General features: G+C 49.9%; 1 protein-coding gene across 7 annotated transcripts in view; it reads right to left on the bottom strand.

The window, feature by feature from the left end:
• Positions 1-27744, bottom strand: part of CROCC (ciliary rootlet coiled-coil, rootletin) — a 74521-nt gene that overhangs the window by 21727 nt on the left and 25050 nt on the right. For 4 of the 7 annotated variants that reach the window (XM_072609059.1, XM_072609054.1, XM_072609055.1 and 1 more), the window contains exons 4-20: positions 23197-23382; positions 21434-21517; positions 20916-20977; positions 20483-20648; positions 18048-18154; positions 16339-16566; positions 15680-15776; positions 14676-14780; positions 14009-14239; positions 12955-13154; positions 11695-11877; positions 9476-9620; positions 6638-6784; positions 5546-5776; positions 4890-5083; positions 2924-3051; positions 649-818 (exon numbers count right to left, since the gene is read on the bottom strand). In XM_072609059.1, the coding sequence (XP_072465160.1) occupies positions 649-818; positions 2924-3051; positions 4890-5083; positions 5546-5776; positions 6638-6784; positions 9476-9620; positions 11695-11877; positions 12955-13154; positions 14009-14239; positions 14676-14780; positions 15680-15776; positions 16339-16566; positions 18048-18154; positions 20483-20648; positions 20916-20977; positions 21434-21517; positions 23197-23382 (2664 nt within the window). The remainder of the gene's footprint in view (positions 1-648; positions 819-2923; positions 3052-4889; positions 5084-5545; positions 5777-6637; positions 6785-9475; positions 9621-11694; positions 11878-12954; positions 13155-14008; positions 14240-14675; positions 14781-15679; positions 15777-16338; positions 16567-18047; positions 18155-20482; positions 20649-20915; positions 20978-21433; positions 21518-23196; positions 23383-27744) is intronic. The other 3 variants (XM_072609058.1, XM_072609060.1, XM_072609057.1) reach the window with 2 other exon arrangements.

The raw sequence follows: 27744 nt of genomic DNA, 5'->3' as shown, positions 1-27744 counted from the left end.
TATCTTCCTATATCCATCCATCCATCCTCTACCATCTATCTATATCCATCTATTTATCCATCCATCCTCTACCCTCTATCTATCCATCTATTTATCCATCCATCATCTATCTATCTGTCTATCTACCATCTATTTATATTCATCCATCTATCCATCATCCATCCATCTGTCTATTCATCCATCTGTCCATCCATCCATCTACCATCCATCTATATCCACCTACCTATCCATCTATCTCTATCTATCTAGCTATATCCATCTATCTACTCACCTATCATCTATCTATCTACCATCTATCTATCTCCCTCTAGCTGGCTAGCTATCAGTTTTTGTTTCCCTAGAAGGAACGGAAGGTAAAGCATCAATGTGAGTACCCTGCTGGAGTGCCAGGTTTTGATTTACAGACTCTGAATTTAAATCTCACTTCTCCTCCTTACTACCTTGGGTAAACTAATTCCCTCTGGGTCTCCATTACTTTATCTGTGACACGATGACCAGATGTTGTCAGAGGCTCTCAGCCAGTGATTCCTCTCTGGGCCCTATGATGGGGGGGGCCCATGCTCCCCTCACTCTGTCTGTTCCATTTGGTTGGGCCTCAGCTCCCACACTAATGCCTAGCCCAGCAGCTCCTCTCCCATCCCCTCAAACCTTTTCCTGACGCAGCCGCTCTACATCCTCATCATGGGCTGCCTGTTCTCCTCGAAGGGTGGCCTGGGCTTCCTGCTCTACCTGCACCAGCTGCTGGGCTAACAGCTCCTTGTCCCGGACCAGTTTCTGTACCTCGGTCTCCATCTGCCGCCGAAGACCCACCAATTGCCCTGTGGAGCATGAGGAGGGGGATACTGACATATTCTGTGTTCTAAGGCCCCTCCCAGCTTTGATATCCTGTGTTCTAAGGGCCCTCCCAGCCCTGACATCCTGTGTTCTAAGGGCCCTCCCAGCTCTGACATCCTGTGTTCTAAGGGCCCTCCCAGCTCTGACATGCTGTGTTCTAAGACCCCTCCCAGCTCTGACATGATGTGTTCTAAGACCCCTCCCAGCTCTGACATCCTGTGTTTTAAGGGCCCTCCCAGCTCTGACATGCTGTGTTCTAAGACCCCTCCCAGCTCTGACATCCTGTGTTTTAAGGGCCCTCCCAGCTCTGACATGCTGTGTTCTAAGACCCCTCCCAGCTCTGACATGATGTGTTCTAAGACCCCTCCCAGCTCTGACATCCTGTGTTCTAAGGGTCCTCCCAGCTCTGACATCCTGTGTTCTAAGACCCCTCCCAGCTCTGACATGATGTGTTCTAAGGGCCCTCCCAGCTCTGACAGTCTGTGTTCTAAGGGCCCTCCCAGCTCTGACATGATGTGTTCTAAGACCCCTCCCAGCTCTGACATCCTGTGTTCTAAGGGTCCTCCCAGCTCTGACATCCTGTGTTCTAAGGGTCCTCCCAGCCCTGACATCCTGTGTTCTAAGGCCCCTCCCAGCCCTGACATGATGTGTTCTAAGGGCCCTCCCTGCTCTGACATCCTATGTTCTAAGGGCTCTCCCAGCTCTGACAGTCTGTGTTCTAAGGGTCCTCCCAGCTCTGACATCCTGTGTTCTAAGGCCCCTCCCAGCCCTGACATCCTGTGTTCTAAGGCCCCTCCCAGCCCTGACATCCTGTGTTCTAAGGGCCCTCCTAGCCCTGACATCCTGTGTTCTTAGAGCTGAGAGAAGACTCCCAGAGGACAGCACCTGAGGGCCCTGGAGAAGGCATTTGTGAATCTGACCCTCCCGGGTGATCACTGAAAGAAATGTCACTGTCATGTTAGAGAATACAAAGGTGCAGCTGGTTAAGCTCAGCAGTCTGGGTTCTAGTACCAGGTAACCTCCCTGGTCACATGACCTAACACCCTACCACTTAGTGGATATCACTCCCTATTTTCATTGCTAATCCCAGTGACCTCTTCTGTCTTCCTCCTGACTCTGCAGCTTGTGAACCCCTCCCCACCCTCTGACAACCCCTTCCCATTCTTTTCTCCCTGAGTTTTCCTAATCTGGCTCTTTCCGTTTTCTGTGCAACTATGGGTGAATCACTGAACACCTCTGGGCCTCAGGTTCCTTACATGTAAAAAGATGGAACTAGACTGGGTAATAACCACAGCCAGCTGGTGTTTCTATAGAGCTATAAGGTTTGCAAAGTGTTAACACAATTTGTTTCATTTGATGAGACACCCCTGGGTGGCAGATACTATTATTGTCCGTATTGTACCCAGGAGGAAACTGAGGCAAACAAAGGTTAAGGGACTTGCCCAGGGTCACACAGCTAGCAAGGCTCTGATGTGGGGAGATCTGAACTCAGGTCTTCCTTCGTTCCTCTATGCCGGGCGCTCTGTGCACTATGGCGCCTCAGTTGCCTACATAACTTTGGAGGTTGCTTCCATCTCTAAAGCTTTAATTCTGTTTCCCTCCATCTCCTCTGAGGAATTATCACTCACCTTGTCTCCTCTGAGTGTGACGTGCGCCCCCTCCTACAGGAAGCCCCTCCTGATGCTAGTGACCACCATCAACCAAAGAAATCACTTTGTATATGTTTTTGGGGGGTGGGGTTTGCATGCATGTTGTTTCTGCTAGCTTCTTGAGAGAAGGGATTTTTGTGTTTGTCTTATCCCTCAGCAGGCTGTCAATAAATCCTGGCTACCCGATTGAATGGAAGTGGAGGGCACTGTGGTCAGATCAAGAGAGAAGGGATGGGCCCAGCACCGGAGTCACGGCCAACGGAGCTCTAGCCTGGTCCCGGCCTCTCCAGGAGTCAGGAGGGAGTGCCCAGTCCACTTTGGGGCCCAGCCCAGCCCAGGAGCTGCAGGAGGAGCCAGGACTTGCCAAGTCCTCCTAGCAATACCCGTCCTCTGGGCTGGCCCCCTCCCATCCTCATTACCCTATAGTACAGAGTCCATACCAGTCAGAGTCTCCTTGGCCAGCAGTAGGCCCTGCACATCAGCCTCCAGCTGTTCCCTGCGTGCCTCCATCTGACTGAGCTGGCGGTGGGCATCAAACAGGCTGGTCTCCAGGGTGTCCTTCTCTGAGCTGGGGAGAAAGACAGGGTCAGTGATGCACTCAGGCCCAGGCCCTGGAGGACGTGGAATCAGGGCCCTCCCAAGTGCAGCCACCTCCTTGGGGACTTTGGAATTTCAGAGAGCAGGATTTTAGGATGGAAAGAGTCCTTAGAACACAGAATATCTGAGCGCACCTTGGAAGATAGAACGTCAGAGCTGAAAGGGGTCTTAGAATATTAGAGCTGGGGGAGATCTTAGAACACAGGATGTCAGAGCTAGGGAGGGGCCTCAGAACACAGAAAGTCAGAGCTGGGAGGGCCTTAGAAATGATGCAGCCCAGGAGTTACCTTTTTTGGGTCAGGACCCCTCTGACAGTGTCTTAGGGGGCCTATGGGCTCTTCTCAGAAGAATGTCTTTAAAGCATAAAGTAAAATCCCAAGGATTCCAAAGAAAATGAGAAGTTAGTAAAAATAAAAATATACTTTTTTCCCATCCAAGTTACAGACTCCTTGACATCTATCCCAGGTTACGAAACCCCAAGTTAGTCGCAACTTCTCATTTTACAGAGGAAGAAACAGCCTCTGGAAGGCAGTTAATTAGGGTGTGACCAGGGGAGGGCAGGCACAATCAGATTTGGGAGGCTCAGCCACTGCCCAGGGGCACTTGCTTTATCCTGACAGGGGGAGTCTGCTGCTGGGAAAAGCTCTGCCTGTCTATAACTGTTCCACATCTCTGGGATAGTCATACTCACCAGTGGAGGTTTGCATGCTTCTTAAGGAAAGCTAGGGCAGGTATTGGGCAGACCCCACCCCACACGGCTCTGTGTTGGCAAACACAGCTCCTGGGTTACTGTCCCTAGAGGCAAAAGCCTGCCTTGTGCCCTGCACCTAGTCTTGGAGACAGAGCCAGGGATCAAATTTGCTTCTCCTCTAAGTCGTGCCCTGAAACAGCTCCCTATCCCCTCTAAATCTCAGCTTCCTTCCTTATAAGGTAGAGAAGCAAATATCCATATTAAGAGCATAGTGAGGAAAGTGCTTTGTAATCTTCAAGGCTGCAGAAACAAGAGTGCTATTAATGCTATCAACCCTTACTCTCCCCCAAGAACGAGGATCCGACCTTGTAACACCCCTACTCAAGAAACATCAATAGCTCCCTACTGCCCATATGTAAAGTCCTCAGCCCGGCATTTAAAGTCATCCTCGATGTGGCTCTACCCAACTTTCACAGAATTACTGAATATTCTCCCTCTCACATACTCCATTTTCAATCAATCGCTTAATCAGAAAGCATTTATTAAGTTCCTACTTGATGCCTGGTAATGGAAATACAAAACTAAAAATGAAATCTTTCCTCTTGATTAAGACTACAATCTATCAGGGAAGACGGGATGTATATATGATGTATAAATAAAGACAAAATGAATAGGAAAGTTTTGGGAGGGTGGACACTTGTGGCTAGGAGGAATGGGAAACACTGTGTAGAAGGTGGTGCTTCAGCTGAATCTTAAAGGCAAGGAGGACTCAATGAAGAAGGAGAACAGCCAGTGCAAAAACTCAGAGGTGGTAGACTGGAGCCCAACTGGGCTTCCTGCTATTTCTCAAACTTGGCTCTCCGTCTCCCACCATCATGCCTTTGTATAGGCTGTATTCCCCACTCCTGGAAGGCACTCCCTTTCACATCTATCTCTTAGCATCATTTCAGGCTCAGCTTGTGCATCTTCTGCTACAGGATGCCTTTTTTGATCTCTTTAGTTGCCCTGCCCTCTCCCCCAAGTTATTCCTGCCCCTCCTCCCACCCACATGCTGCCAAGGGGTCAGATGAGGTGCACCAAAACACCCCACCCCCACCCTCACCCCGTGCTGTCCTTACCGCAGGCCGGCTACCTCCTCAGCCAGGGATCGATTCTCTCGTTCGGAGGCGGTCAGCTGTACCAGCAGGCTGGCCCGCTCCTTGGTCAGTGACTCCATCTCGCGGAACGCCCGCTCCAACCCCTCTGAATGCCGGTCCCCATCTCTATGAGCTCTCTGAAGTTCCTCCTGTTGTGCTCCCAACTGTCTGGACAACTGCCCCGGAACAGGAGGAGGTGGGTCAGTCCCCAAGTCTTAGCCTGGCCCAAGTCCCCATTCTGAACTGTCCCGAGATTCCCTTCCTGGGCTCTGGGGGCTCTTTTTCCCATGATCCTTTCTCATTCTCTTCCCCTCCCCAAGTAGTCTCCACCTGAAGGGTCTCTGCCCATCCAGACCCTTCCTCAATTTCAAAACACAGTATTATAAAGTCACTTCCTCCAGGAAGTTCCCCGATGGCTAGTGGCCAACTCTAAGCATTGTATTTTCATGCTGGGGAAGCATTAAGATTAATTCTTGAAAAAAAATAAAAGGAAAAATTGTTTTAAAGAAGAAAAAGTTAATTTTTGCCCCAAGCCAGATCCATTGAGGACAGCTCTGCCCCATTCTGGCCCCCCCACCCCAGGTACTGGTGCCCCTTGGGACTCTGCCACCCCAGAAGGAAGGGCTGCCTCTCTCTACCTGTGCCAGCTGATCTTGAAGCTGGCCGCGCTCCTTCTGAAAGGCAGGCAGCTGCTGCTCCAGGGCCTCCCGCGCCAGCTCGGCTGCCTGCAGGGCACGTTCCAGACTCTGTCTCTCTGCCTCCTGTACAAGCTTCTCTTGCTCGAGCTGGGCCACTTGTTCCTGGGCAGCAGCCTTTTCCTGCTCAGCATCTCGCCTCTGCCCAAGGAGGGTTCCCCGTTCTTCTTCAAGCTAAGGGAAGGGAGAGGGTAGCAGGAGAACCCTGGGTTGGCATCTCATGCCCTTTGGACCTGAGAGTGACCTTCCAGGAAGCTCCCCAAATCAGGAAGCCAAGGTAGGGAAGAGAAAATTCCCAAGGACTCCTCTGGGGATGTGAAGGTGGAGAAGAGGAGGTAAGTGAAGCAAAGCAGACAAAAAGAAAAAAGAGATGGTGGAGAGGAGAAAAGAGAAGGGAAAGAGACAGAGAAGCAAGAGAAAAGAAAAGAGAATGAGTGTGACAGAGAAGGAAGAGAGGAGTGAGATCATCTAGTCTAATTCCTTTATGTTACAGATGAGGAAACTGAGGCCCATTGAAGGGGCCTTGCCAGGATCCCAACTCATGTCTTGTATCCCCAAGAAAGAAGAGTGGTAGGAGCGAGAAGAAGAGAGAGGAAAGACAGAGAGAGAGAGAAAGGGGGGAGAGAAAGAGAGAAAAGGCGAGAGAAAAGAGAAGAAAAAGAAAAAGGAGGAGGACGAGGAGGAGAGAGAAGGGAGGAGAAAGAAAAAAGGAAGGAAATACGTAGAAAAGAGAAAGAAAAAAGGAATAAACAGAAAAGAGAAAAAGATGGAAAGAAAGGAAAAAAGGAGAGAAGGAAATAGAGGTAGAAGAGAGAAAAAGGAAAAGTGGGGAGAGAAAGTGGGCAGAGGGAAGCTAGAGGCTCCTAAGGAAGGGAGTGGGCCCCCAGCCCTCCAGCAGCTGGCTGGGTCCAGGGTCATGGAGGGCCTCCAGATGCCACTCGTAGGGACAGAGCGGTGCCCGGGTAAGGCTCAGGCAGGTGTCTGAGGGAGGGCGCCGTGCCCCTTCTGCTTCCCCAGGAAGAGGGCACGCCATACCTGGGAGACCAGGTGGTTCAGTTCCCGTTTGTCCTGGGCCAACCCCTCATTGAGGGCACTCAGTTTGGACAAGGAATCCCGCAGAGATGCCTCCTCTCCTTTCAGTTTGTTCATGGACAGCTCCAGCTCAGCCCTGCTGGCCTCCACCTGGTCCAGGGACACGGGAGAGACAGAGACATGGAGGAACATGAAAGAACATATGTGGATACAGAGAGTGCAGGATCATAGAAGGTGGAAGGGGTATAGAGACAAGAAAAGAGAGATAGAAAGATAGGGGAAACAAACAGGAACACAGAGAGAGACAGAGACAGAGAAAGACACAGAAAGAGATGTGAATCCGGGGGAGACACACCAGAGAGATGGAGGAGGAGACAGAAAAGGAGAGAAAGAGGGGAGAGACAAGAACTCACAGAGAAAGAGCAATACACACAGGCAAAGAGACCGAGGGAGGGGATTATACAGAACCAGAAAAAAGGGAGAGATGAGAACAGAGAGAGAAAGGAGATTGAGAGAGCGAGGAAGAAGGGGATATACAGAAACAGAAGGACAAAGGCAGACAGATGGGGAGAGTCAGAGAGACAGAGGGAAGGAGGGGCGGGAGAGAAAGAGAGACAGAGAGAGGGAGGGAGAGAGTCAGAGAGAGGGAGGGGAAGAGAGAGGAGAGGGAGAAAGACAGAGAGAGGGAGGGAGAGAGAGGAGGGAGGGAGAGGAAGGAGAGAGGGAGGGAGAGGAAGGAGAGAGAGAGGGAGGGAGAGGAGGGAGAGAAAGAGGGAGGGAGAGAGAGAGGGAGGGAGAGAAAGAGGAGGGAGAGGGAGAGAGACAGAGAGAGGGAGGGAGAGAGAGGAGGGAGGGAGAGGAGGGAGAGAGAGAGGGAGGGAGAGAGAGAGGGAGAGAGAGAGGAGGGAGAGAGAGAGGGAGGGAGAGAGGAGGGAGAGGGAGAGAGACAGAGAGAGGGAGGGAGAGAGACAGAGAGTAAAGAGGGAAGGAGGAAAGGAAGGAGAAAGAGGGAGGGAGGGAGAGAGACAGAGAGAAGGAGAGAAAGAAACAGAGAGAGGGAGGGAGAGAGAGTAAAGAGGAAAGGAAGGAGAAAGAGGGAAGGAGGGGGAAAGAAGAGACAGAGGGAAGGAAGGAGGAAGAGAGAGAAAGAGAGAGAAGAGAAAGAAAGGGAGAAAAGAGAGAAAAAGAGAAAGAGGGAAGGAGACAAAGCAGATACACAGAAAAGGAAATACAGAGACACAGAAAGAGACATGAGAGACAGGAATACACAGGGAAACAGAACAGTCAAACAAAAAGAGAAAAGAAAAAAAGCACCGTATACAGCAAACTGTATAAAAAGCAAACAGAAAACCAGTATCATTTTGGCAAGAATGAATTCTACTGGGCTTATGTTGCAAAGGAAGATGGCAGGCGCTGAGGTTAGACATGAGGAAGACTTTCCTCATGGCAGGAGCCCAGCAGCAGCCCGGGCCTGGTGGGGGGCCAGCAGTTCTGCCTGGTGAACCTGAGGAAGTCTCTTCCCCTCTGGGGCCCAGCAGTTGTCTAAGATTCTAAGCCACAGAGCAGGTGGCGGTTTGGCCTTGGTAGAGGGATTCTCCCACCTCCCCACCACCACCCTGGGAGTTCCTGGTCCAGAACAGGAGCCCTAGGTCAGAGTGATTGTCTTCACAGTAGGGTTCTGGGAAGGGACAAGCCAGCCCAGTCAGAGAGGGTTCAAAGAGCAGTTGGAAGCCAGAGGGACTCAGCTGACCAGCTGTTTGCTGCAGTTTCTTGGAGTCATTCCCTCTAATTGGTGGGTTGGAATGCCCTAAGCCATCCCCACCTGGGGCCCTCAGGCTGCCTTACCCATGTAGGATGTAGTCACCTGAGACTGGGGCCAGGGCAGGGCTTCCTTTCTTAAACACTCTTGGACAAGCCTCAGCTTTATACCTTGTTCTAACCAACCACCTCTGTCCACATACACTCGGCTATCATACTGGCCCAAGTCCACACCACAGGCCTCCCTCACAGCTAAAATCACCTTGTAATGAGATTCTCTTGGGTGGTATCCAATGTGGAGCCTTCACAGCCACACTCTGACCCTTGAGTAGCAGGGCTACAGTGAGGGATGGATCAGGGCACTTATTGTCATTGACCTGGACACAGTCTGGGGAGAGGGGGAAGCCTGGGATTTGGATTTATTTTTAAGGCTCTTCCCAGATCTGACATCCTGTATCCTAGGGCCCTTCCCAGTTCTGATATCCTGTGTTCTAGGTCCCCTCCCAGCTCTGACATCCTGTGTTCTAGGTCCCCTCCCGGCTCGGACATCCTGGATTCTAAGGGTCCTTCCAGCACTGACATTCTTGTGTTCTAACGCTCCTATCAGATCTAAAATTCCTTCATCTAAGATTCCTTCCACCCCACATTATTTCTTCTTTCTCTGGCTGGTATCCCCTCCTGGATCACTGCCTTGTCATGGCAGAGGGGCTTGTGTAGTTCAATGAAACTCTAAGTGTAGGGATACAAAAGACAGGTCATAGTGGAGAGTTGTGACAAAAGGTGACCACTGGAGAAGGAAAGGGCAAACCCCTCCTGGATCTCTGCCAAGAAACCCTATGGTCAGTACTGGCGTGCCACAGTCCATGGGGTCATGAAGAGTTGGACACAACTGAACAACAACACAGGCTGATGTTCTAGGATTCTCTAACTATGAACAAAGTCCCAAGGAAAGAAGTTGCCCAAGCCAAAAGGGGCCCTGCAGACCCTTGAGATCCCTTCTAGCCCTTGATCCTATGATCCGATAGGGACAGCAAGCTAGAGCAGGGGCTCTTTGTCAATTCAGGAGCCCAGGGAAGATCCCACCTTGGTCAGCGCCTCCGTCACCTCCGTCTTCTCGGCCTCCATCACTTCCTTTGCCAAAGTGGCCTTGCTTAGGGTCTCCTTAGCCAAGATCAGCTCCTTCATCAGCCCTGACTTCTTCACCTCCAGCTGCTCCAGCTGTTTATGACTATCAATCAACCAATCAATCAACAAATATTAAGCACCTATTATGTGCCTGGAGCTCAGTACACAAAGACACAGATGAAACAGTCTGCCCTCAAAGAGCTTATATACTATTGGGGGACATAACATACACATAGATAATAATATACAAAATAAGTATAGACATAATAAATAGGTGATTTCAGGGGGGCACTAGGAAGGGTTTCATGGAGAAGGTGGTCCTGGGGCTGAAGCCCAAAGGACTTTAGGGATTCTAAGAGGGAGAAGTGAAGAGGGGCTGCACTTTAGACATGGGAGGACAGGGGAAGAGAAAACAGTCAATGCAAAGGCATGGAGATTGGAGACAGAATACCAAATATGTGCAAAGGTAAGAAATCCGATTTGGCCAGAATCCAGAGCACATGAAGGGGAGTAATATATAAAATAAGGCTGGAGAAGTGGGTTGGGGCCATATTGTGCATGACTTTAAATGTCAAACCAAGAAGTTTCTATATGATCCTCGAGGTGATCAGAAGACACTGGAGTTTATTTAGAGCATGGGGGTAATAGAGTCAGACCTGAGCTTTGAGAAAGTCACCTTGGCAGCTGTATGGAGGATGGATTAGAGAGGGGAGAGATGAGGCGGGGAGACCAACCAGGAGGCGATTGTGATAACCCAGGCGAGAGGTGATGATGTCCTAGGCTGGTGGCCAAGTGAGTAGAAAGAAGGGGGACACACAGGAGAGACAGAGTGGAGGTGATATTGGCCAAGATCTTGGAGAATGGCTAAACACATTGTGGTCCATGAGAGTGATGGAATAGGACTGTGCTGTAAGAGATGATGAAGGTGATGAATTCAGAGAAGCCTGAGAAGATCAACATGGACGGATGCAGACTGCAGTCAGCAGAGCCAATACGATACACAAGTAATTGCAAAAATGTAAATGGAACCATTGGCCACATACAAATATCAGAAGTGAACGTTGTAAAATAATAATAATGATGATAGCTAACATTTATAAAGAGCTTACTATGTGCCAGGCATAGTCATATTTAGAAATATCAGCTCATTTAATCCTGACAACTCCTAATGCTTGGGAGATAGGTGCTGTGATATCCATTTTACAGATGGAGAAACCGAGGTGAAGTGACTTGCCCAGGGTTATACATCTAGTGATGATAATGGCTCAAAAGAAGAGATATGAGAAGACACCCTTCCACTCCTCTGCAAAGGTGGAAGGTCTTCAAGTGTTTCACATAGCATATATTTCAGACTTAGGATGTATTGACCAGTTATGATTTTTCCTCTTATTTTTCTTTCTTTTTTAGTCTTAGACATTTTATTTGGTATATGAGATGATTCACTGGGAAGGGAAGGGAGAAGAGTACTGAGGGAAATTATGGTGATGTAAAAATGGCATCACTAAAAACATTTAAAAATTGACAAGACTCAGCAACTGACTGGCTTCGAGGATGGTCGTGAGGAGGGAGACAAGTGTGGGATGATGTTGAGAGCGGTAACCTGAGTGACTAGGATGGTGATGCCCAAAAGAAGAGTAGGGATGAAGAAATGGGTAACTTTCCTTCCTGCTTCTCCCTGTTCCTCCCCACCAGGATCATGAAAAGCTTCAGGGAGTTTCTTCTCCACACCCTCAAGGCCTGACTGTCAGATCTAAAGTCCTTGGATTCCAGGACTTGTTGCACCTCCTGCATGGGAAGGGATGGCCACTTAACAAAACAGGTAGGGATAAGTCAAGGGTTCCCTGTCACAGAAATAGAGGTGTTCGTTGGACTCAGTCTATTTCTATGGGTACTGTGGAGAACAAATGAGAAAATGCATGGGAAACTCAAAAGCACCAGACCAAGACCTAGCAGGAGGTCTCCTGTAGTGACCATGGGATGCGATGGAAAATGCTCTAACCCTAGATCTGACTCCCAACTCTGGTCCTTCCTGAGAGCTCGGTGACCCTGAGCAAGTCACTTCCCCTTCCTGGGCCTCAGTTTCCTCTTCTGTAAAAAGAAAGGGTTCCAGGGGTGACAATTCTGGCCGGATCTGGACAGGGCAGGGGAGTAGGAGGAGTCAGGGAGCCCCTTCTTACCCCCGCTCAATTTCCTTGTGGAATCTCTCCCTGTCCTGAGTGATATCCTCCTTTTCCTCCTCCAGCTGGTCCCTCTGCCTCTGGAGCTCATCCTGGGCCAGCTGCAGCTTCTCCTTCTCCTGCTGCAGCATCTCCACCTGCATCTGCATGGCTGCCAGGCTCCGCACCAGTCCATCCTTTTCACTGCCAAAGGGCAGCAGGGAGGAGTAGTGGTCAAGGGAGGAAAGGATGGGAGCTGGCCCGCCCTGTGGCACTCAGTACCTGTAGAGCTGCTCAGCCTTCCTCTTCCCCAGCCACATCCAACCAGTGCTTCAAGGCCTAACAAACCCAACTTCCTTCAGGAAGCCTGCCCTACCCTGCCCTGCCCAACCCAGGTCAGTCCACGCTTTGATCTTTCTCTTCTAGAGCCTACTGTGACACTGACAATTCAAACCCACAATCCAGAACTTGGTTAGATATTGTTATATGTTATATTCTATTGCATGTGTATAAGCCTTACCTCCCCAAACAGACTGGAAAGTCTTTGAGGGTCAAGATCATGTGTGAGGGCGCGGGGGACAATGTACTTTCTAGAGTTCCTTCCAACTCTGACAACCTGTGTTCTAAGTTTAATTCTTGCTCTGACAGTCTAGGTTCTAAGGGCCATTCCAGCTCTTAAGTTCCATGTTCTAAGGCTCCTTCCAACTCTGACATTCTTTGTCTGAGGTTAATTCTTGCTTTGACATTCTGTGTTCTAAAGGCCCTTCCCAGCTGACATTCTGTGTTCTAAGGGCCCTTCCCAGCTGACATTCTGTGTTCTAAAGGCCCTTCCCAGCTGACATTCTGTGTTCTAAGGGCTCTTCCCAGCTAACATTCTGTGTTCTAAGGGCCCTTCCAACTCCCACATTCTTTGTTGTACATTTCTATATTCCAATATTGTTTCCAGCACAGACATTTTATGAATTTTTGGTCCCTCTCCTTCCTATCCCCAAGGCCTAGCACAGGGCAGGGCACACATTTGCTGCTTAAGAAACACCTGTTATTATTAACATCTTCTCCTCATGTTCTCCCCTCCCTTTTTCAGGTCTGAAAGATTGGAGTTTTTGCCCTACTTCCATCAATAATTTACTGTACGGCTTTGGCCAAGTCAGACTGCCTCTCTGGGCCTCTGCTTTGGGTTGCCCTCCACACTCAAGGATCCTCTTTCAAGGGCAAGGTAAAAGCCCCGGGCCCAAGCCCTCCTTTCCTTTCCCTTGCCCCAGCAGGGCCATGTCCCAGTACCTGCTCAGTAGGTCTTGGGCACTGCGCAGCCTCTGGATGTCTCGAAGGGCATCTTCCTTGGCTTGGACAGCACCATCAGCCACATCCCGAAGCTGCAGCAACTGCTTGTCCAGGCTCCGGCGCTCAGCCTCGCTGTCTGCCAGCTGCTTCCTCAGGGAGGCCAAAAGGTCCTGGCTGGCCTCGTAGCGTCCTCGCATATCCTGAAGGAACCCCGAGCCCCAAGCACCATCAGTGCCCATCACCCTCACCCTCAGCCCAGATGCCCAGGCCTTGGATCCCACATTCACCCTCCCAAAATTCAGGGCACAACAGAGCTTTCCTGACCCTAAGCTCTCACCTCTGATGTGGTGCTAATTACTATCCTTGATACTTAACCTGATCATTGACCCTGAGCCTCCATCCCAACTCTGAGCCCCCACCCCCAAGACTGAGCCCCAACCTCTGACATGGAATTCCTGTCACTTACACTCACCCCATCCCTATTACTGCACTAAGACTTTGTCCTTGCCATCCTTTATGGTGAATGCCCATGAAGGGCATTCCACCCCCAAGCCCATCCTTAGAGTCCTCATCCTCAGCATTACACCTCTCCTACTTCCAGAGCAGATACTGGCCCCTCATACTTGGCACTGTTCATCCACCCTCAGCACTTAGCTCCACAAATTCTGGAACATGCCCTATTTTGGACCCTGATGCCCATCCCTGATACCTAGCCCCTCATTCCCAACCCTGAGTGGTCCCCAAATTTCCTATGCTTAGTCCTTTCCCTAAGGCTGAGAAATCCCTGTCCCAAGGAAAATGCCTTAAGAATATATGGAAGGAAATCTTGTTCACATTTTTAGATGCCCAAGGCCTACTGGCTCCGATGAGTCCCTCTAAGACCTCATCTTTTCTCTCCACATGACCATCCTGACTGGGCTCCCACTTCCCAGGAGTCTCCTGTCCACCCTGGTCTTTCAGCTTCCACCATGGCCAGACCAAGCCCTAGAAGGGGAAGCTCCATCCCTTCCTTCTCCTTCCCCTTGGACACTGGACAACGGCCCAGGCTTCCTACCTGGACTTGCATTTGTCTCTTATGCAGGGCAGAGTGGACCAAGGCAAGGGTAGAATCAGAGAAGGCTGGAGACAGGCTGGGGCGAGGGGAGCCGCTGGGGCGAGGTGATGAGCGCCGGAGCGGGGAAGGGGTCCGCAGGCTGGAGAGGCCACGCAGACTGCCATCCGAGGCCTCAGGGGTGCGCTCCATCCCACCCATCTGGATACCACTGTCTGTGTCAGACAGGACAGCCTGGTGCAGAAGGAGGAAAGGATACAGGGTGACAATATGAATACGGGATTGGAGGGGTTGCTCCTACCCTCAGACATTAGAACCCCAGAGACCTTATTCTGATACCAGTCTGTTTGCCACCTTTTATATCCAATGCCTGCCTCCTCCAGGAAGACCTGGATCAGGTCTAGTCAACCCACTTTCCTTATTCTATATACTTTGGTTAGTTTGATGTTCCAGCTAGGGGTGAAGGGGAGACAGCATCCCCTAGGCTGGAGTGCATGGGACCTGGGACTGCTCAACCTCAGTCAAGGGCAGGATAGGAGGGAGTAAGGGGGATTCCCAAGAGGCACATTCCCCACAGAGACCTCCCCCAAGCCACAGCAGCAGGGCTTCTCCCATCATGCACTCTAAGGCTTCTCACCATCCCCACCCTGACCAGCGGCCCTCCTCGCACCTGGGCCAGGTCCCGTAGGGTTTGCTGTAGCACCTCTGACTCATTCCTCAGGGCTTCTACCTCCTCTGCCTCCATGACCGCCTGCTCTTGTAGCCTCACAGCTTCCTACAGGTTCCAGGGGCAGAGGGCAAGAAAGGGGCACTTGATTCCTTCCATCTTGGGGACCCCATCTCTTCTCCCCATCCTAAGAAGCCTGAGTCCCAAAACTAAACTTGAGATGACGGGCTGGAATTAGGGGACCTCCTACAGGGTCCTTCCAGAAGGTGGGGCAAATCTGCTCTGAGTACCAGAGTTGAGAGGGGACTTAGAAACCAGAATGTCACAGCTCAGGGGGTCCTCAGAACCTACAGTGTCAGAGTTGGGGCCTTTAGAACACAGGATGTCAGACTTGGGAGGGGCCTGAGAGAATGTCAGACCTGGGAGAAGCCCTTAGAACACAGATTGCCGGGGCTGGGAGGGAGCTTAGAATATAGAATGTCAGAGCTGGGAGGGCCCTGAGAACATGCAATGTCAGGGCTGGGGGGGCCCTTAGAACACAGGATATCAGAGCTGGAAGGTCCCTCAGAACATAAAAGGCAGAGTTGGAAGAACCAAAGAACAGATTAGGGAAACCATGGCCCATGAAGGAAAAATGACTTGCCTATGGTCACCCACTGAATTGGGGGCAGACCTGGGCCTAGAGTTCAGCTGTCCTGATTTCTAGCCAGTGTTCTCTCTATTACAAGTACTTCCAGGTGGTAAAGGGGGCAAAGAAAGTAGGAGCATTAGATAAAGCAGGCTGAGCCTTGCCGCCCATCACACGGGATACACTCCAGGGGGAAGGAGTCCAGGCAGGGCTTCGTCAGACATGTGGACGGTCTATAGTACCCCGAATTTGGAGGGTATTACTCTCCTGTCCCTCTATCGCTCTCACTCGACTTTTAACACTAGGGATGGCTCTGTCCCGGGGAGAGATGTCCAGGCTTGGGAACTCTCCTCTCCCCTCAGTCCAACATGTTCCTCACCAATGCTTCCACCTTCTGGGTCAGGGCCTCGTTGGCTCGGTCCTTCTCTGAGTTTTGGCCTTGAAGCTGCTCCACCAGCAAGGTCAGCTCATTCACCCTGGTGGGCAAAGAGGACGGGATGACTCTGGCCCCCAGTCCAGCCCCCTTGTCTAGCAGCATTGTGTATTCCGGGGATTCATCTATACCCTTTACCTGTCTCTTTGCATAGGAGCCCCTGAGGGCAAGGACTGTCTTACTGTGCCTTTCTCTATGTCCCAGCATAGGGGCTTACTAAATCTTTGTTGAAAAAACAATAACAATAATAACTAACCTTTATGCTGAGCGGTCAGGCTGTACAATGCTGTACACGTAACTTGTCATGTGAATGTGTACATGGGGAGGCAAGAGGATGCTACGGTCTAGCGGTCCTCCTCAGCCCATCTTCAGTCATCCCCATTCCCCATGACTTCCCGGGAGCCCAAAGCTATCGATGCCCAGACTCTAGGGTCCTGGAATCAACGAGTCATCCCTAAGATCCAGCCAACCAGTCAAGGATGAAGGATGGCAGGAAGCAAGGCTATTCAAGCCATGGTGCAGGGTTGTGGCCACGCCACAGGGTTCAGCCTCATGTCTGGGGCATGGCAAGGGATTAACCCATGCTTATTGACTGACTGACTGACCTGGAGTTGAGTTCAGCCTTCTCCAGGTCACTCTTCACTTGAAGTTGGATCATATCGCGAACCTTGTCGCGCAGCTGCTCCTCCAGTTGAGCCCGGAGCAGGGCTGCCTTCTCCATGGCGGCCTCGCTGCTGCTCTCTGCCAGCCGTAGGCTCCCGCTCAGCCCCACGCTGGCTGAGTGGATGGTACGGGAGGTCCGGGCCAGCTCTATGCCCAGCTGGGACAAGTCCCTGTCAAGGGACAGCAGGGGTGGAGTCAGAAAGGACATAGGGACTTCACAGCATCTTAGATCCAACCCTTTCTCCCTCGAACAGCTGCCTCCTCCATTGAAGCCCTTACCTCTCGCCCTGATTAATGCAGCAGCCTCGTAACGGCTTTCACTGTCTCAAGTCTCTGCCCACAATAATCCATCCTACACCATGCTTTTTCTTAGATCTAACCTTGTGCCTCCCCTACTCAGCTTCCAAAAGTTGTTCCAAGATAAACTATAAGCTGCTCTGTTTATTTTTTTTTAAGGCAATCAGGGTTAAATGACTTACCCAGGGTGATATGGCTAGTAATTGAGGCTAGATTTGAACTCAGGTCCTCCTGACTCCACGGCTGGTACTGTATCTACTGAGTCTCCTAGCTGCCCAGCTGTTTGCCTTTTAAAGCCCTGAATAACCTGGCCTCAATCTATCTTTGCAGCCCCAATGCTCTTTCATCACTGCCTTTCTTGCAATCTGAGATCCAATCAAACTGGCCTTCTCTCTACTCCTCACTCGCCACACTCCATTTCCCATCTCCCTGGCTTTACCTGGAATGCACCCCCCTCCTTACCTCCACCTCAGAGTCCCCTCTCTTCCTGGAAGAGACAGCTCAAGTACCACCTTCGACCTGAAGGCTATCCCAACCCTCCCATCTGCTAGTTCCTTCCTCCCAAAGGACCTTTCACCTAATGATTTTGTATTTGCATATTTCTTAATATGATATTCATGCTGTATAAATGTTGCATCTGTCCCTGTTCCCCATTAGAGTGTAAACTCCCTGCAGGTGGGGATGGTTTCATTCTTTGTAGTCAAATTATTAGTGCCTGGCACAACGTCTGGCACTTAGTAGGTGCTTGAAAAAATGTGTGTTGTAGATAGACGTGCTCCAACAGACATCTGACTGGGAATCCCCCCAACAATATGGGAAGTGCTCATCCGGCCTATCCTTGAAGACGTCCAGCAAGCAGAAGCTCGCTATCTCCCAAGCAGCCCATTCATTTTAGTTGGGAGAAGTTTCTGCTGACCTCAAACTGAAATCCTCCTCTCTGTAATTCCCTACCACTCTTTCTTCTGCCCTCTGGGGCCAAGCAGAATGAATCTAATCATTCTCCCATGTGACAGATACTCAAAAGTGGGGATCACAACCCCCTAGTCTCCAGGAGTACCCCAAGTTCTTCTGGTCAATCTTTGTATGATCCGGTTTCCAGTCCCCTCACCATTCTGGCTGGTCTTGCTTCAATCTTTCATTGTTTTTCTAAAACAAGGTACCCAAATTGACCATAACACCTGAGATGTGTCCTGGCCAGGTCAGAGATCAGCAGGTCCTCAACACTGTCTGTCCCTCCTAAACTGGTCTAAAATCAAATAAGCATCTTTGGCTTCCATATCACAAGGCTCAAGGTGGAAAACAAACCCAGAGCAGACAAGACCAAAGACCAACCCCTCTCCCTCCCAGCCCTCACCTCTCCGTGGAAGTCTTCATCTCACTGACCAGCCTCCTGAAGCCCACTACCTGCCTCCAAAGAAGGAGCAGCCGGCTGTGTTCATTGCTGAAGTAAGCATTGAAAGACTGGGAGAAAGTATTGAAGGAGTGATGGTGAGTTGTTGAGATAGTTATCACTCACCCTCACCAGTCAGCACAGCTCACACTTCTCTCCCAGAGCAGGGAGAGGGGAGGGGAGAAGTATCTATGTGTATCCCACCTCTGGACAGACATCCCGGCTCAGAAGACTAAAGGAAAATTCCCAGATGGTCAAGACCTCTCTATGTCAGCCCCTCTCCCTACAGGCCCAGGAGGGAGAGTCCTGGAGGCCAGGTAGAAGGCCTTCTTGTATAACATGTATGAGTGTGTTGGTATGGGCATGTTTGTGAGAAGCAATGTGTGTACACACAAAATATAGGAGCTGGAATCAAGAGACCTGGAAAGCAGGGGCTCAGAATGAGAGTTAGAAGAGCTCTAGTCCAATCACCTCATTTTACAGAGAAGGAAACTGAGGCATAAAAAGGTCATGACCTATCCTGAGTCCCAGGCTGAGACTTGAGACCAGGTCTTCTGTCTCCAAATATAGTCCTCTCTCCACTTCCCCTTTCTGATCCTTTACTGACTGAGTGACCTGGAGCAGGACTCTGAGCCATAGGTTTCAGTGGCAAAGAGGCAGGTTTAGGTGGAAAGAAAAAGCTTCCTAACAATTAAAGTCATTCAGGAGTAAAATGGGCAGCCCCCGGTGTAAGGGGATTCCCCACTGAGGACCTCCAAGTCAAACTGGGATGACCATTCTCAGGGATATGATAGTGGGAGAGGGTTCTTTTTCTCCTAGAAGTTGGACTCTTCCAACTCTGAGATTGGGTGAGTCTGTGCATCTAATTTATTAGACTGGATGTGTTCTGAGGACAAGGGTTTTTGTTTTTTGGGTTTTTTTTATGTTCAGCATTTAGCACAATGCCTGGCCCAGAGTATCTGGCACTTAATAAATGTTTAACTGACTGCAGGAACTTCCCTTTTCCTGCTCTCAGTTTTCCCCCAGGGCTATTGATGAGAATCAATGCTTTGTAGGTATCAGGTATGGTCACCATCCTTGAAAATAATTATTAATAAGTGATGGTCATTTTCCTCATTAGTCATAACCTTCACCAGTGCCCATAGTCACATCGCGGACCTCTCAGGGGTCCATCATTCCCCCATGGGAGCGTTCCCGCCTCCTACACAGAATGGCACCCCTTCGAGATTGGAGCCCAATGTTGCTGAGCTACTTTGGCCGAAAAAATTCATCCCAAGCAAACATAGTCTGCCTGCGTGTACCGAACATACCCCATAGGCTGGGCCCATTCTGGAAATAATAATCGTCACATCTGGGGGCTGCCTTAAGGTCTGAAAAGCACTTTACAAGTGCTGTTTGCTTCCTAAATAGAAGGTAAACTCCCTGAAATCAGGGACTGTGTGTGTGTGTGTGTGTGTGTGTGTGTGTGTGTGTGTGTGTGTTCATACCCTCAGAATCTAACCCAGAGCCAGGTACACAGCTGGCATTTAATAAATACTTTCTGAATTCACAGTCTAGTTTTCAGGCAGTAGGTCCCCAGGGATCCCAGGATTTAGAAAGAGACTTCAGGGATCACCTCGTTCAAGCCTAGACTTCTACAGAAAAAAGGAAACCAAACCTTGGACAAAAGAAGCTTGCCCAAGGTTACACAGGATCCAAGATTTGAACTCTGATCCTGTGAATCCAAACATTACTCCAATGGTCTTTCCACCACAGTGTAAAGAAAGCTCATCACCAGAGTATTGCCCGGGGCCAACTTAGCAGGAGCTTTCATTCTGCTGGCATAGTAATTCTAATTATAATAATTCTGCACCCCCAGCCTCCATCACGTGATAGCGAGGACAGCTCCTGAGCATCATCGTTAATAGAGATGGGGTGGTCATTCATGGTAATGCTAAGCATAGGGCGGCAGACAGGAGCCCGGCTGCCTCGGACCTCCAGGCACTGGGGGATGGGAGCTCAAAGGCTCTCAGTCAAAGAGAAAGAGCTGGTGGACAGGTTCAGAGTTCCCTTTACACAGGTCTGGTCCTTATCCCTACCTCTATAATTGTAATTACAGCAAGTGAGCCTCTGTGTATGTTCTCCCTGAAGGGCCCCAAGGAGAAGGGGAGAAGCAGTTTTGAGATTTGACCAAGAGGCTGGCAGACCACTTAGGGTCAACTATTCAGGTTACAGGGGAGAAACTGAAAAGGATTCCTTGGTGGGCTCCTAGGGGGAGCCCCTTAGTGTCTCCAGGCCCAGGGACCTGGACAAAAGACAGTCCTCAGGGAAGAGGGAGGCCAGGACAAGGATCTGGTATTCAAAGAAGGGACAAAGCATGCACGGAGAATTCAGGGCCCTGAGACCTTGACCCTCCCTACCTCCTCCTCCCGCCGCCACTCAGCCTCTCGCTGCTCCAGCTCCCCCCGACTCCGGGTCCAGTCGCTGGTCACTTTGCGGATGTCATCAGCCAGGGCTTGGTTGGCTGCGCTGGCCTGGTCCAGCTGTTCCCGAAGCATGGCGTTCACTTGCACCAGGCTGGCACTCCTGCAGGGAGATGAGGGCATAGGGTTGGCTTAGGCTCCTGACACAGGTATAGCCCCAGCCCTAACTCTGAATTCCTGGTGGGCACTAAATACCCCTGCTCCACCAAGGGGCTAAGGCCCAGAGGTTCTCACTGTATGGTACCCAGGCAAAAGGCGTGAGGGTAAGCCAGCACCAGGTGAGCTAACAGCTGCGAGCCCATTAAGGAAATGGGAGGAATGGTACAATCTCCCTAGTAAAGGGGCACTCTGCTCCTGCATGCTCACCCACCTCTGCTGCTCCTCTTCCAGGCGAATGAGAGCATTCTCCAAGTCCTGGCTGTGTTCTTCTCCCTGTTAGAGACACATAGACATGTCCAGTTTGCTCCACGAGGTCGGGTACCAGAGTGGATCAGTTGGCAGGGACCAGGGAGCCAGAAGATCATAGGAGGCAGGTCTCGGGAATCACCTTACCCAGGCCCCTCCTTTTTCAGAGGGGAAAACAGAGGTTCAGAGAGGGGAGGGATTAACCTTAACTTGCACAGGTAATAAATGTCAGAATGAGGATTTGCTCTGACTCCAAATCCAGGGCTCTCATCACTGCACCGAGGTGCCTGCCATGAACTGGGCCAGCTTCCTGGCTCAATCCCCTGGACTGGCTTCATAAGGCCTCTCTCCTGCCACTTGCCAGCCAGCCCTGTCTACATCCTACCTAGATGTAGAAAGCACTGGGAACCCTGAGGAAAGGACAGGTCCAGGGACAAGGGTGCGGGTAGGGGGATAAATGGGGGCAGGAGGAGGGACAGCTACCGCTAACTTCTGGCGCTCCAGCTCTGCAGATTTTTCCAGAAGCTGCTGTTCCACTTCTCCACACTTCTTCTTGTACTGGAGAACCTGAGGGGATGGGAGGGTTGGGGAGGGGGCAAGTCAGAGTAATCCCCAACCTGATCTAACCCTTACCCCATACTAGTACAGGCTGGCAGAATTTAGGGTAATAAGGGGCCTTGAAACAGAGAATGTCAGAGCTGGGAGGGTCCTTAGAACACAGAATGTCAGAGCTAGCAATGACCTTAGAACACAAAATGTTAGAGCTGGAAAAGGTCTTAGAACACAGAATGTCAGAGCTGAGAGAATCTTAGACCATGGAATGTCAAAGCTGGGAAGCCCCTTAGAACACAGAACGTCAGAGCTAGCAATGACGTTAGAACACAAAATGTTAGAGTTGGAAAGGGTCTTAGAATACAGAATGTCAGAGCTGGGAGGACCCTTAGAACACAGAATGTCAGAGTTGGGAGGGTCTTTAGAACACAGAATGTCAGAGCTAGCAACGACCTTAGAACTCAAAATGTTAGAGCTGAGAAGGGCCTTAGAACATAGAATGTCAGTGCTGGGAGGGGCTTTAGAACACAGACTGTAAGGGCTGGAAGGGAGCTTAGAATATAGAATGTCAGAGCTGGGAGGGGCCTTAGAACACAAAATGTCAGAGCTGGGAAGGAGCTTAGAACACTGAATGTCAGATCTGGGCAGAGCCTTAGAAAAAGAATGTCAGGGCTGGGAGGGTTTTAGAATAGAAAGCTAGAGCTAGGAGGGGCCTTGGAATACAGAATGTCAGGTCTGGGAGAGAGTTTAGAACAGAGAATGTCAGAGGGGGAAGGGATCTCAAAGACCACACAGTCCAGTCCTTTCATTTCATAGCTGAGGAAAAACAGGCTCAAAGATCACAGAGGCAGTAAGTGACAGAGCTGGGATGTGAGTTCAGATCTTCTGCCACTATATTTCAGACTCCTTCCCTTAGGATACCTCCCATTTACAAACAGCTCCACGTTGTACAAAGTGCTTTGCTCACAATAACCCTGCAAAGTGAGGATCTTCACCCCCATTTTATAGATGAAGGAACTGCGGCTCAGAGAGGTTAAGCTATTTGAACAAGATCACACAGGCAGCAGCATCTGGTTCTGCTGACACCCAGTCCAGGCTTCTCTTTACTCCACCAGAGTGGCCTCAGTCCTCCCACCCCAAATGCTTTCCTCACTCAAGACTTTGAGAAATACCAGTAACATTCTGAAAGTGTAGAATGGGGGCCCACATCCTCATTTCCACAGAAGCCTCAGGTATACACAGGTGGATATGTCAAGAAAGGCGGCAAAGCCTAGACACCACTACATCATGGAAATAGGCCTGGATTGAAGTCAGCAGCCCTGGATTCGAATCCTGGCTTTGCCACTGTGTGACTTTTATCAAACTGTTTCACTTAGCTGGGCCTCAGTTTCTTCATGTGTCAAATGAAGAAGCTGGATTAAATCCGATTAAAACATAAAATTCTTTGTCTGTCTGGGGAAGTTTCTGGGATCCCCTTATCAGAATCACATTTTTTAAATGCATAAAATACAATATATCAGATTACAAGAGAACCATTGCACTGGGATGCACGGTCACAACCTTAACAAGACAAGTTCATGGACCCCAGATGGAGTGCCCCTGGCTGAGTGGGTGGCTCAGACCCGTCCCAGGAAAGGACCAGACACAGCCAGGGCAGCCCCAGGGGGTGGGGGCACTCCCAGGCGCTCCCTCACCTTGGCCTGTAGCTTCTGCACCAGCTGAGCCTGGCGCTGCTGCCCGTCCTGGTAGGCTTGGAGTTTGCGCTTGTAGCTGGCCTGTTCTTCCTCTAGCTGACGTCGCAGCTCCAAGGTCTGCTGGCCCAGCACCCCGTACCCCAAGGGCTCCCGCTCCCCGGACTCCAGCCGAAGGCTCTGCTCCAGCTAGGGGGGGACAGAACACCTCTGAGCTTGGCCCGAGGGGCTGGACCCCTTCAGCACTCTCTCAGGGGCACGGAACACCTTCTAGACTCATTTACAAGGTCCAAATGGCCTCTGTGTTCTCTCATGGCTACTGGGTACATCCTCAGCCATGGAGATCTAGACCCCTTCAAGGTCCTGAAATGGGGACCTGACCCCCTCAAGACTTGGCCATAAGGATCAAACCCCTCTGAGCTCAGTCAGGGGACTGGCTGCCCTCTGGGATCAGCTAAAGAGACTGAATGCTCTCCAGGCACAGTCACAGAGACAAGACCCTTTCCAGGCTCATCCTTGGGGAGCAGATCTCCTCTGGGATCAGTTACGGGAACTAGACCTCCTCTGGGACCAAGCACAGGGCAGGCCAGATCTCTTTCAGGCTTATCCTTGGGGATCAGATCTCCTCTGGGATAAGTTAGAGGAACCAGACCTAATCAGGAACCAAGCACAGGGGGGCCAGACCCCTTCCAGGCTCAGTCACATGGTAATGAGACCCATTCTGGCCTCAGTCAGTGGCAGACCAAACCCTGCTCTTCGCTCAGTCCCAGGGAGGCTGGTACTGCTCACCTTTGCCTCCACCTGCACCCACAGCCTTCAGCCCCTCTGCCCCTAGCCCAAATGGCAGTCACTGCCACACAACTGGGCAAGGGAAGTGATGGAAGATGATCCAACCCTACAGGACCCTAACGGGAACAGCTCAGCAGATTGGTGGACCAGAACAAGGTCACCCACTGTTCCTTGTAAAGCTTCCCACCTCCATACACAAACATTCACAAAGAGACAGCTATACACACATTAATAATAATTACAGGGGGCTTTAAGGTTTGTGAAAAGCGCTTTATAAACATTATCTTATTTGATGCTCATAGCAACCCTGGAAGATTGGTGCTGTTGTTAACCCCATTTTATAGAAGAGGAAATTGAGGCAAAGAGAGGTTAGGTGACTTGCCCAGGATCACACAGCTAGTAAGTGTCTGAGGTCACATTTGAATCCAGAGCTTCCTGAATCCAGAGCAACTACATGGCACTATTGCGCACAGAATGCTGGGCCCAGAATCAAGACTCCTCTTCCTGAGTTCAAATCCAGCCTCAGACACTCACTAGCTGTGTGACCCTGGGCAAGTCACTTCACCCTGTCTGCCTCCGTTTCCTCATCTGTAAAATGAGCTAGACAAGAAAATGGCAAATCACTCCAGCATCTCTGCAAAAAAAAACAAAACAAAACTCAAATGAGGTCACAAAGAGTCAGACACAACTGAAAAATGACTAAACAAAAAAATTTCCTGACTCCAGGTCTAATGTCCAGTCCACTGTACAATCACTAAGAAGCTTTGTTGATTCAACCCTCCCCCAAGGCATCCAGCCCTTTGTCTCCCCTCACACAGCCTCCATTCTGGCTTAGGTCCTCATGACCTCCTACCTGGACTACAGAAGCAGGATCCTGATTGGTCTATCTGTATCCATTCTCTGGAAAGTGACGGTGAAGTGACTTTTTAAATTCTGAACTTAATCTCTCCTCCAACACCACCAAAAAGTGAGCCCATCAGAACATAGCTCTCTATATAAAACCACAAATCTCCAAGTTACACTGTGTGCTTTAAAAAAAAAAAATTTTATATACACACACACACACACACACACACACACACACACACACACACACACACACACACATATATATATATATAATAAATTCTGCACATCCATAAATTTCCCTTCCACTCTTCCCCTTGTCTAATCCATCTTCCACACTTCTATCAAATTAACTTTCCTGCAGTACAGGCCAGATCATGTCACTGTCCTGATCAAGAACCTTCATGGCTTTCCATTTCTTCTCAGAAAAAATGCAAACTCTCCAGCCGAACCTTTAAGGCCCTCGCTTCCCCATCTGGCTGCAGCCAGCCTGATTTCGCAGTAATACCTTGCAGGTACTTACGGTCAGCCCTACGTTCTTACCAGCCCTCTGACCCACCATTCCAAACCAGCCACGGGGCAGGCCTCCCTCTTCCCTCCCTGCCTCTCAGAATCCTTCTCTTCTATCAGGGCCCAGCTCAGGTGTCCTCTCTCTCCTCAAGACTTCCTAGAGTACTTGGTCAACTGTTGTTGCTTCCACCTGTGCTGTATTACCCCTATCTGGATCCAGAGGCCACGGGCTGTGTCATTCCTTTCCCCCTTCGAATCCCCATAGGCAGCCCACTGCACACATTCCTTTCCCTGCACTAAGCCTAAATCTTCACTTGTTACTTTCCTGGGAAAAGCCATTGACTGGAAGCGCCATATTCCTTTCTTCTTCCCCAACACTGGATGTCATAGCCATCTCCCCTCCTTTGCCCCAGGCTCTGATAACAAGGTGGTCTTTCTCCTTGCTAAGGCTAACCCCTTTCCATGCACCTTTGACCCATCCTTACTATTCCTCCAGCAGACTGACCTCTCAATCATCACCTTCAACCTTATCTTCAATCTTTCCCTGTCTACTGGACACTCCCCTACCGCCTATACACTTATCCTTTAAAAACAAAACTACCAACAATAGTTAGCATTCATGTGGCAATTTTAAGGTTTGCCAAGCTCTATACAAATACTTCTCTTACTTTATCCTCACAATAATCCTAGGTCAATGCAAATTATTCTTATTTTACAATTGAGGAAACTGAGGCAGGCAGAGATGCAGTGACTTGTCCCGCCATCACACAGTTAGCAAATGTCTGAGGTTGGATTTGAACTCAGATCTTCCTGAATACAAGTCCAGCACTCTGGGCACTATGCTATCTAACTACCTAGACCCTACCATTCCTTCAAGTTCTTATCCTATAATTTTCCTCCCTTTCTCAGACAGACTCATTGAAAAAGTTGTCTCCACTTGTTGCCTCTCATCCCTCAATGCTTTGTAATCTGGATTCTGTCTAACCTCATCCATGCAGGGCCATCTCCAGTCATCCTGATCTATATCCGGCCACTTGACCCAGACGGCTCTGGAAGAGAAAGTGAGGCTGGTGACTTTGCACAGCGCTGCCTCACTTATCACTTCAATCCAATTCGCATATCATGGCATCATCTTCCTGATGTCCCGGTCCTCTTCGAGAACAAACGACAGACAACAATCACAACCTCATCACTCGACTGGAACTACTTTTTCCAAAGTCACCAAGGATATGATGTAATATTATTGTGTTATAAGAAATTATGAAGGGGATGGTTTTGGAAAACTTGGGAAGCCTTCTATGAACTGATGCAAAGTGAAGGGAGAAGAACCAGAAAACAATTTATACAACGACAACAATATTGTAAAGACGAGCAACTTTGAAAGCCTAAGATCAACACAATGACCAACCACAATTTCAGGGGATTCACCATGAAACATGCCACCCAGCACCTGACAGAGAGAGGTGATGGTCTCAGGAGCTGGGTGAGGACTATGGCTTGGGAGGGAGGGTTTGGACATGGCCAATTCAAGAATTTTGTTTGTCCAACTAGACATGTTCATAATCAGTTTTGTTTATCTCGCTTCCTCAATGAAGGGGTCAAGGGGGAAAAAACAAATCAGACTTAAAAATTAAACAAGATCTAAAATAAAACCCCCAAAAACCAGTCTCCAAGGAACTCTTAATTGCCACACGCATCTTTTTAGTCCTTATGCATAGGCTGCATTTAACACTATTGACTGTCTTCTCCTCATCTTCTTCTATCACTATCTGACCATCTTCTGCCTCCTTAGTCTCTCCTTCCACTCGGGTTTTCATGACACTGAACTTTCTTGGCTTACCTCCTATCCCTGAAACAGAGTTTCAGAGAAATCTGGTCTTCTCTGTCTCCTTTGCAAGTTCATCACCCTCTAACTATGGGCACTCCCCAAAGCTCTTTTCTTTTCTCTTTCCCCTCCCCTTCATCTCTCTTTCCTTTTCTCTCTCATTCTCCATCTCTCTCTCCGTCTTGTTCTTTCCCTTTCTCTCTTTTGTTCTCCATTTCTCTCTTCCCCCTCTCTCCCTTCTCTCTCTCTTCTCTTTCTCCCTTATCTCTTTCCATTTCTCTCTCCTTTCCCTTTCTCTCTCTTTCTCCACTTCTCTCAACTCTTTCTCTCCTCTTCTCTCTCTCTCTCTCTCTCTCTCTCTCTCTCTCTCTCTCTCTCTCTCTCTCCCTCCCTCCCTCCCTCCCTCTCCTTTCTCTTCATTACCATCTGTAGGTTTGTCGCCTTTATGAAAATCACTCCTACATATCTGGCTCTAACCTCTCTCCTGAACTCCAGCCCCTCATCACCAACTGCCTAGTGGGCCTTTCAAACTGGATTTCCAACTCAAACTCAACAAGTACAAAATAGAACTCATTATCTTT

The sequence above is a fragment of the Notamacropus eugenii genome, chromosome 5, assembly GCF_028372415.1.
Source record: "Notamacropus eugenii isolate mMacEug1 chromosome 5, mMacEug1.pri_v2, whole genome shotgun sequence".
NCBI classification, from domain to species: domain Eukaryota; kingdom Metazoa; phylum Chordata; class Mammalia; order Diprotodontia; family Macropodidae; genus Notamacropus; species Notamacropus eugenii.
Note: the sequence above shows the minus strand (reverse complement) of the source record. Positions and strands in the feature narration are given on the sequence as shown.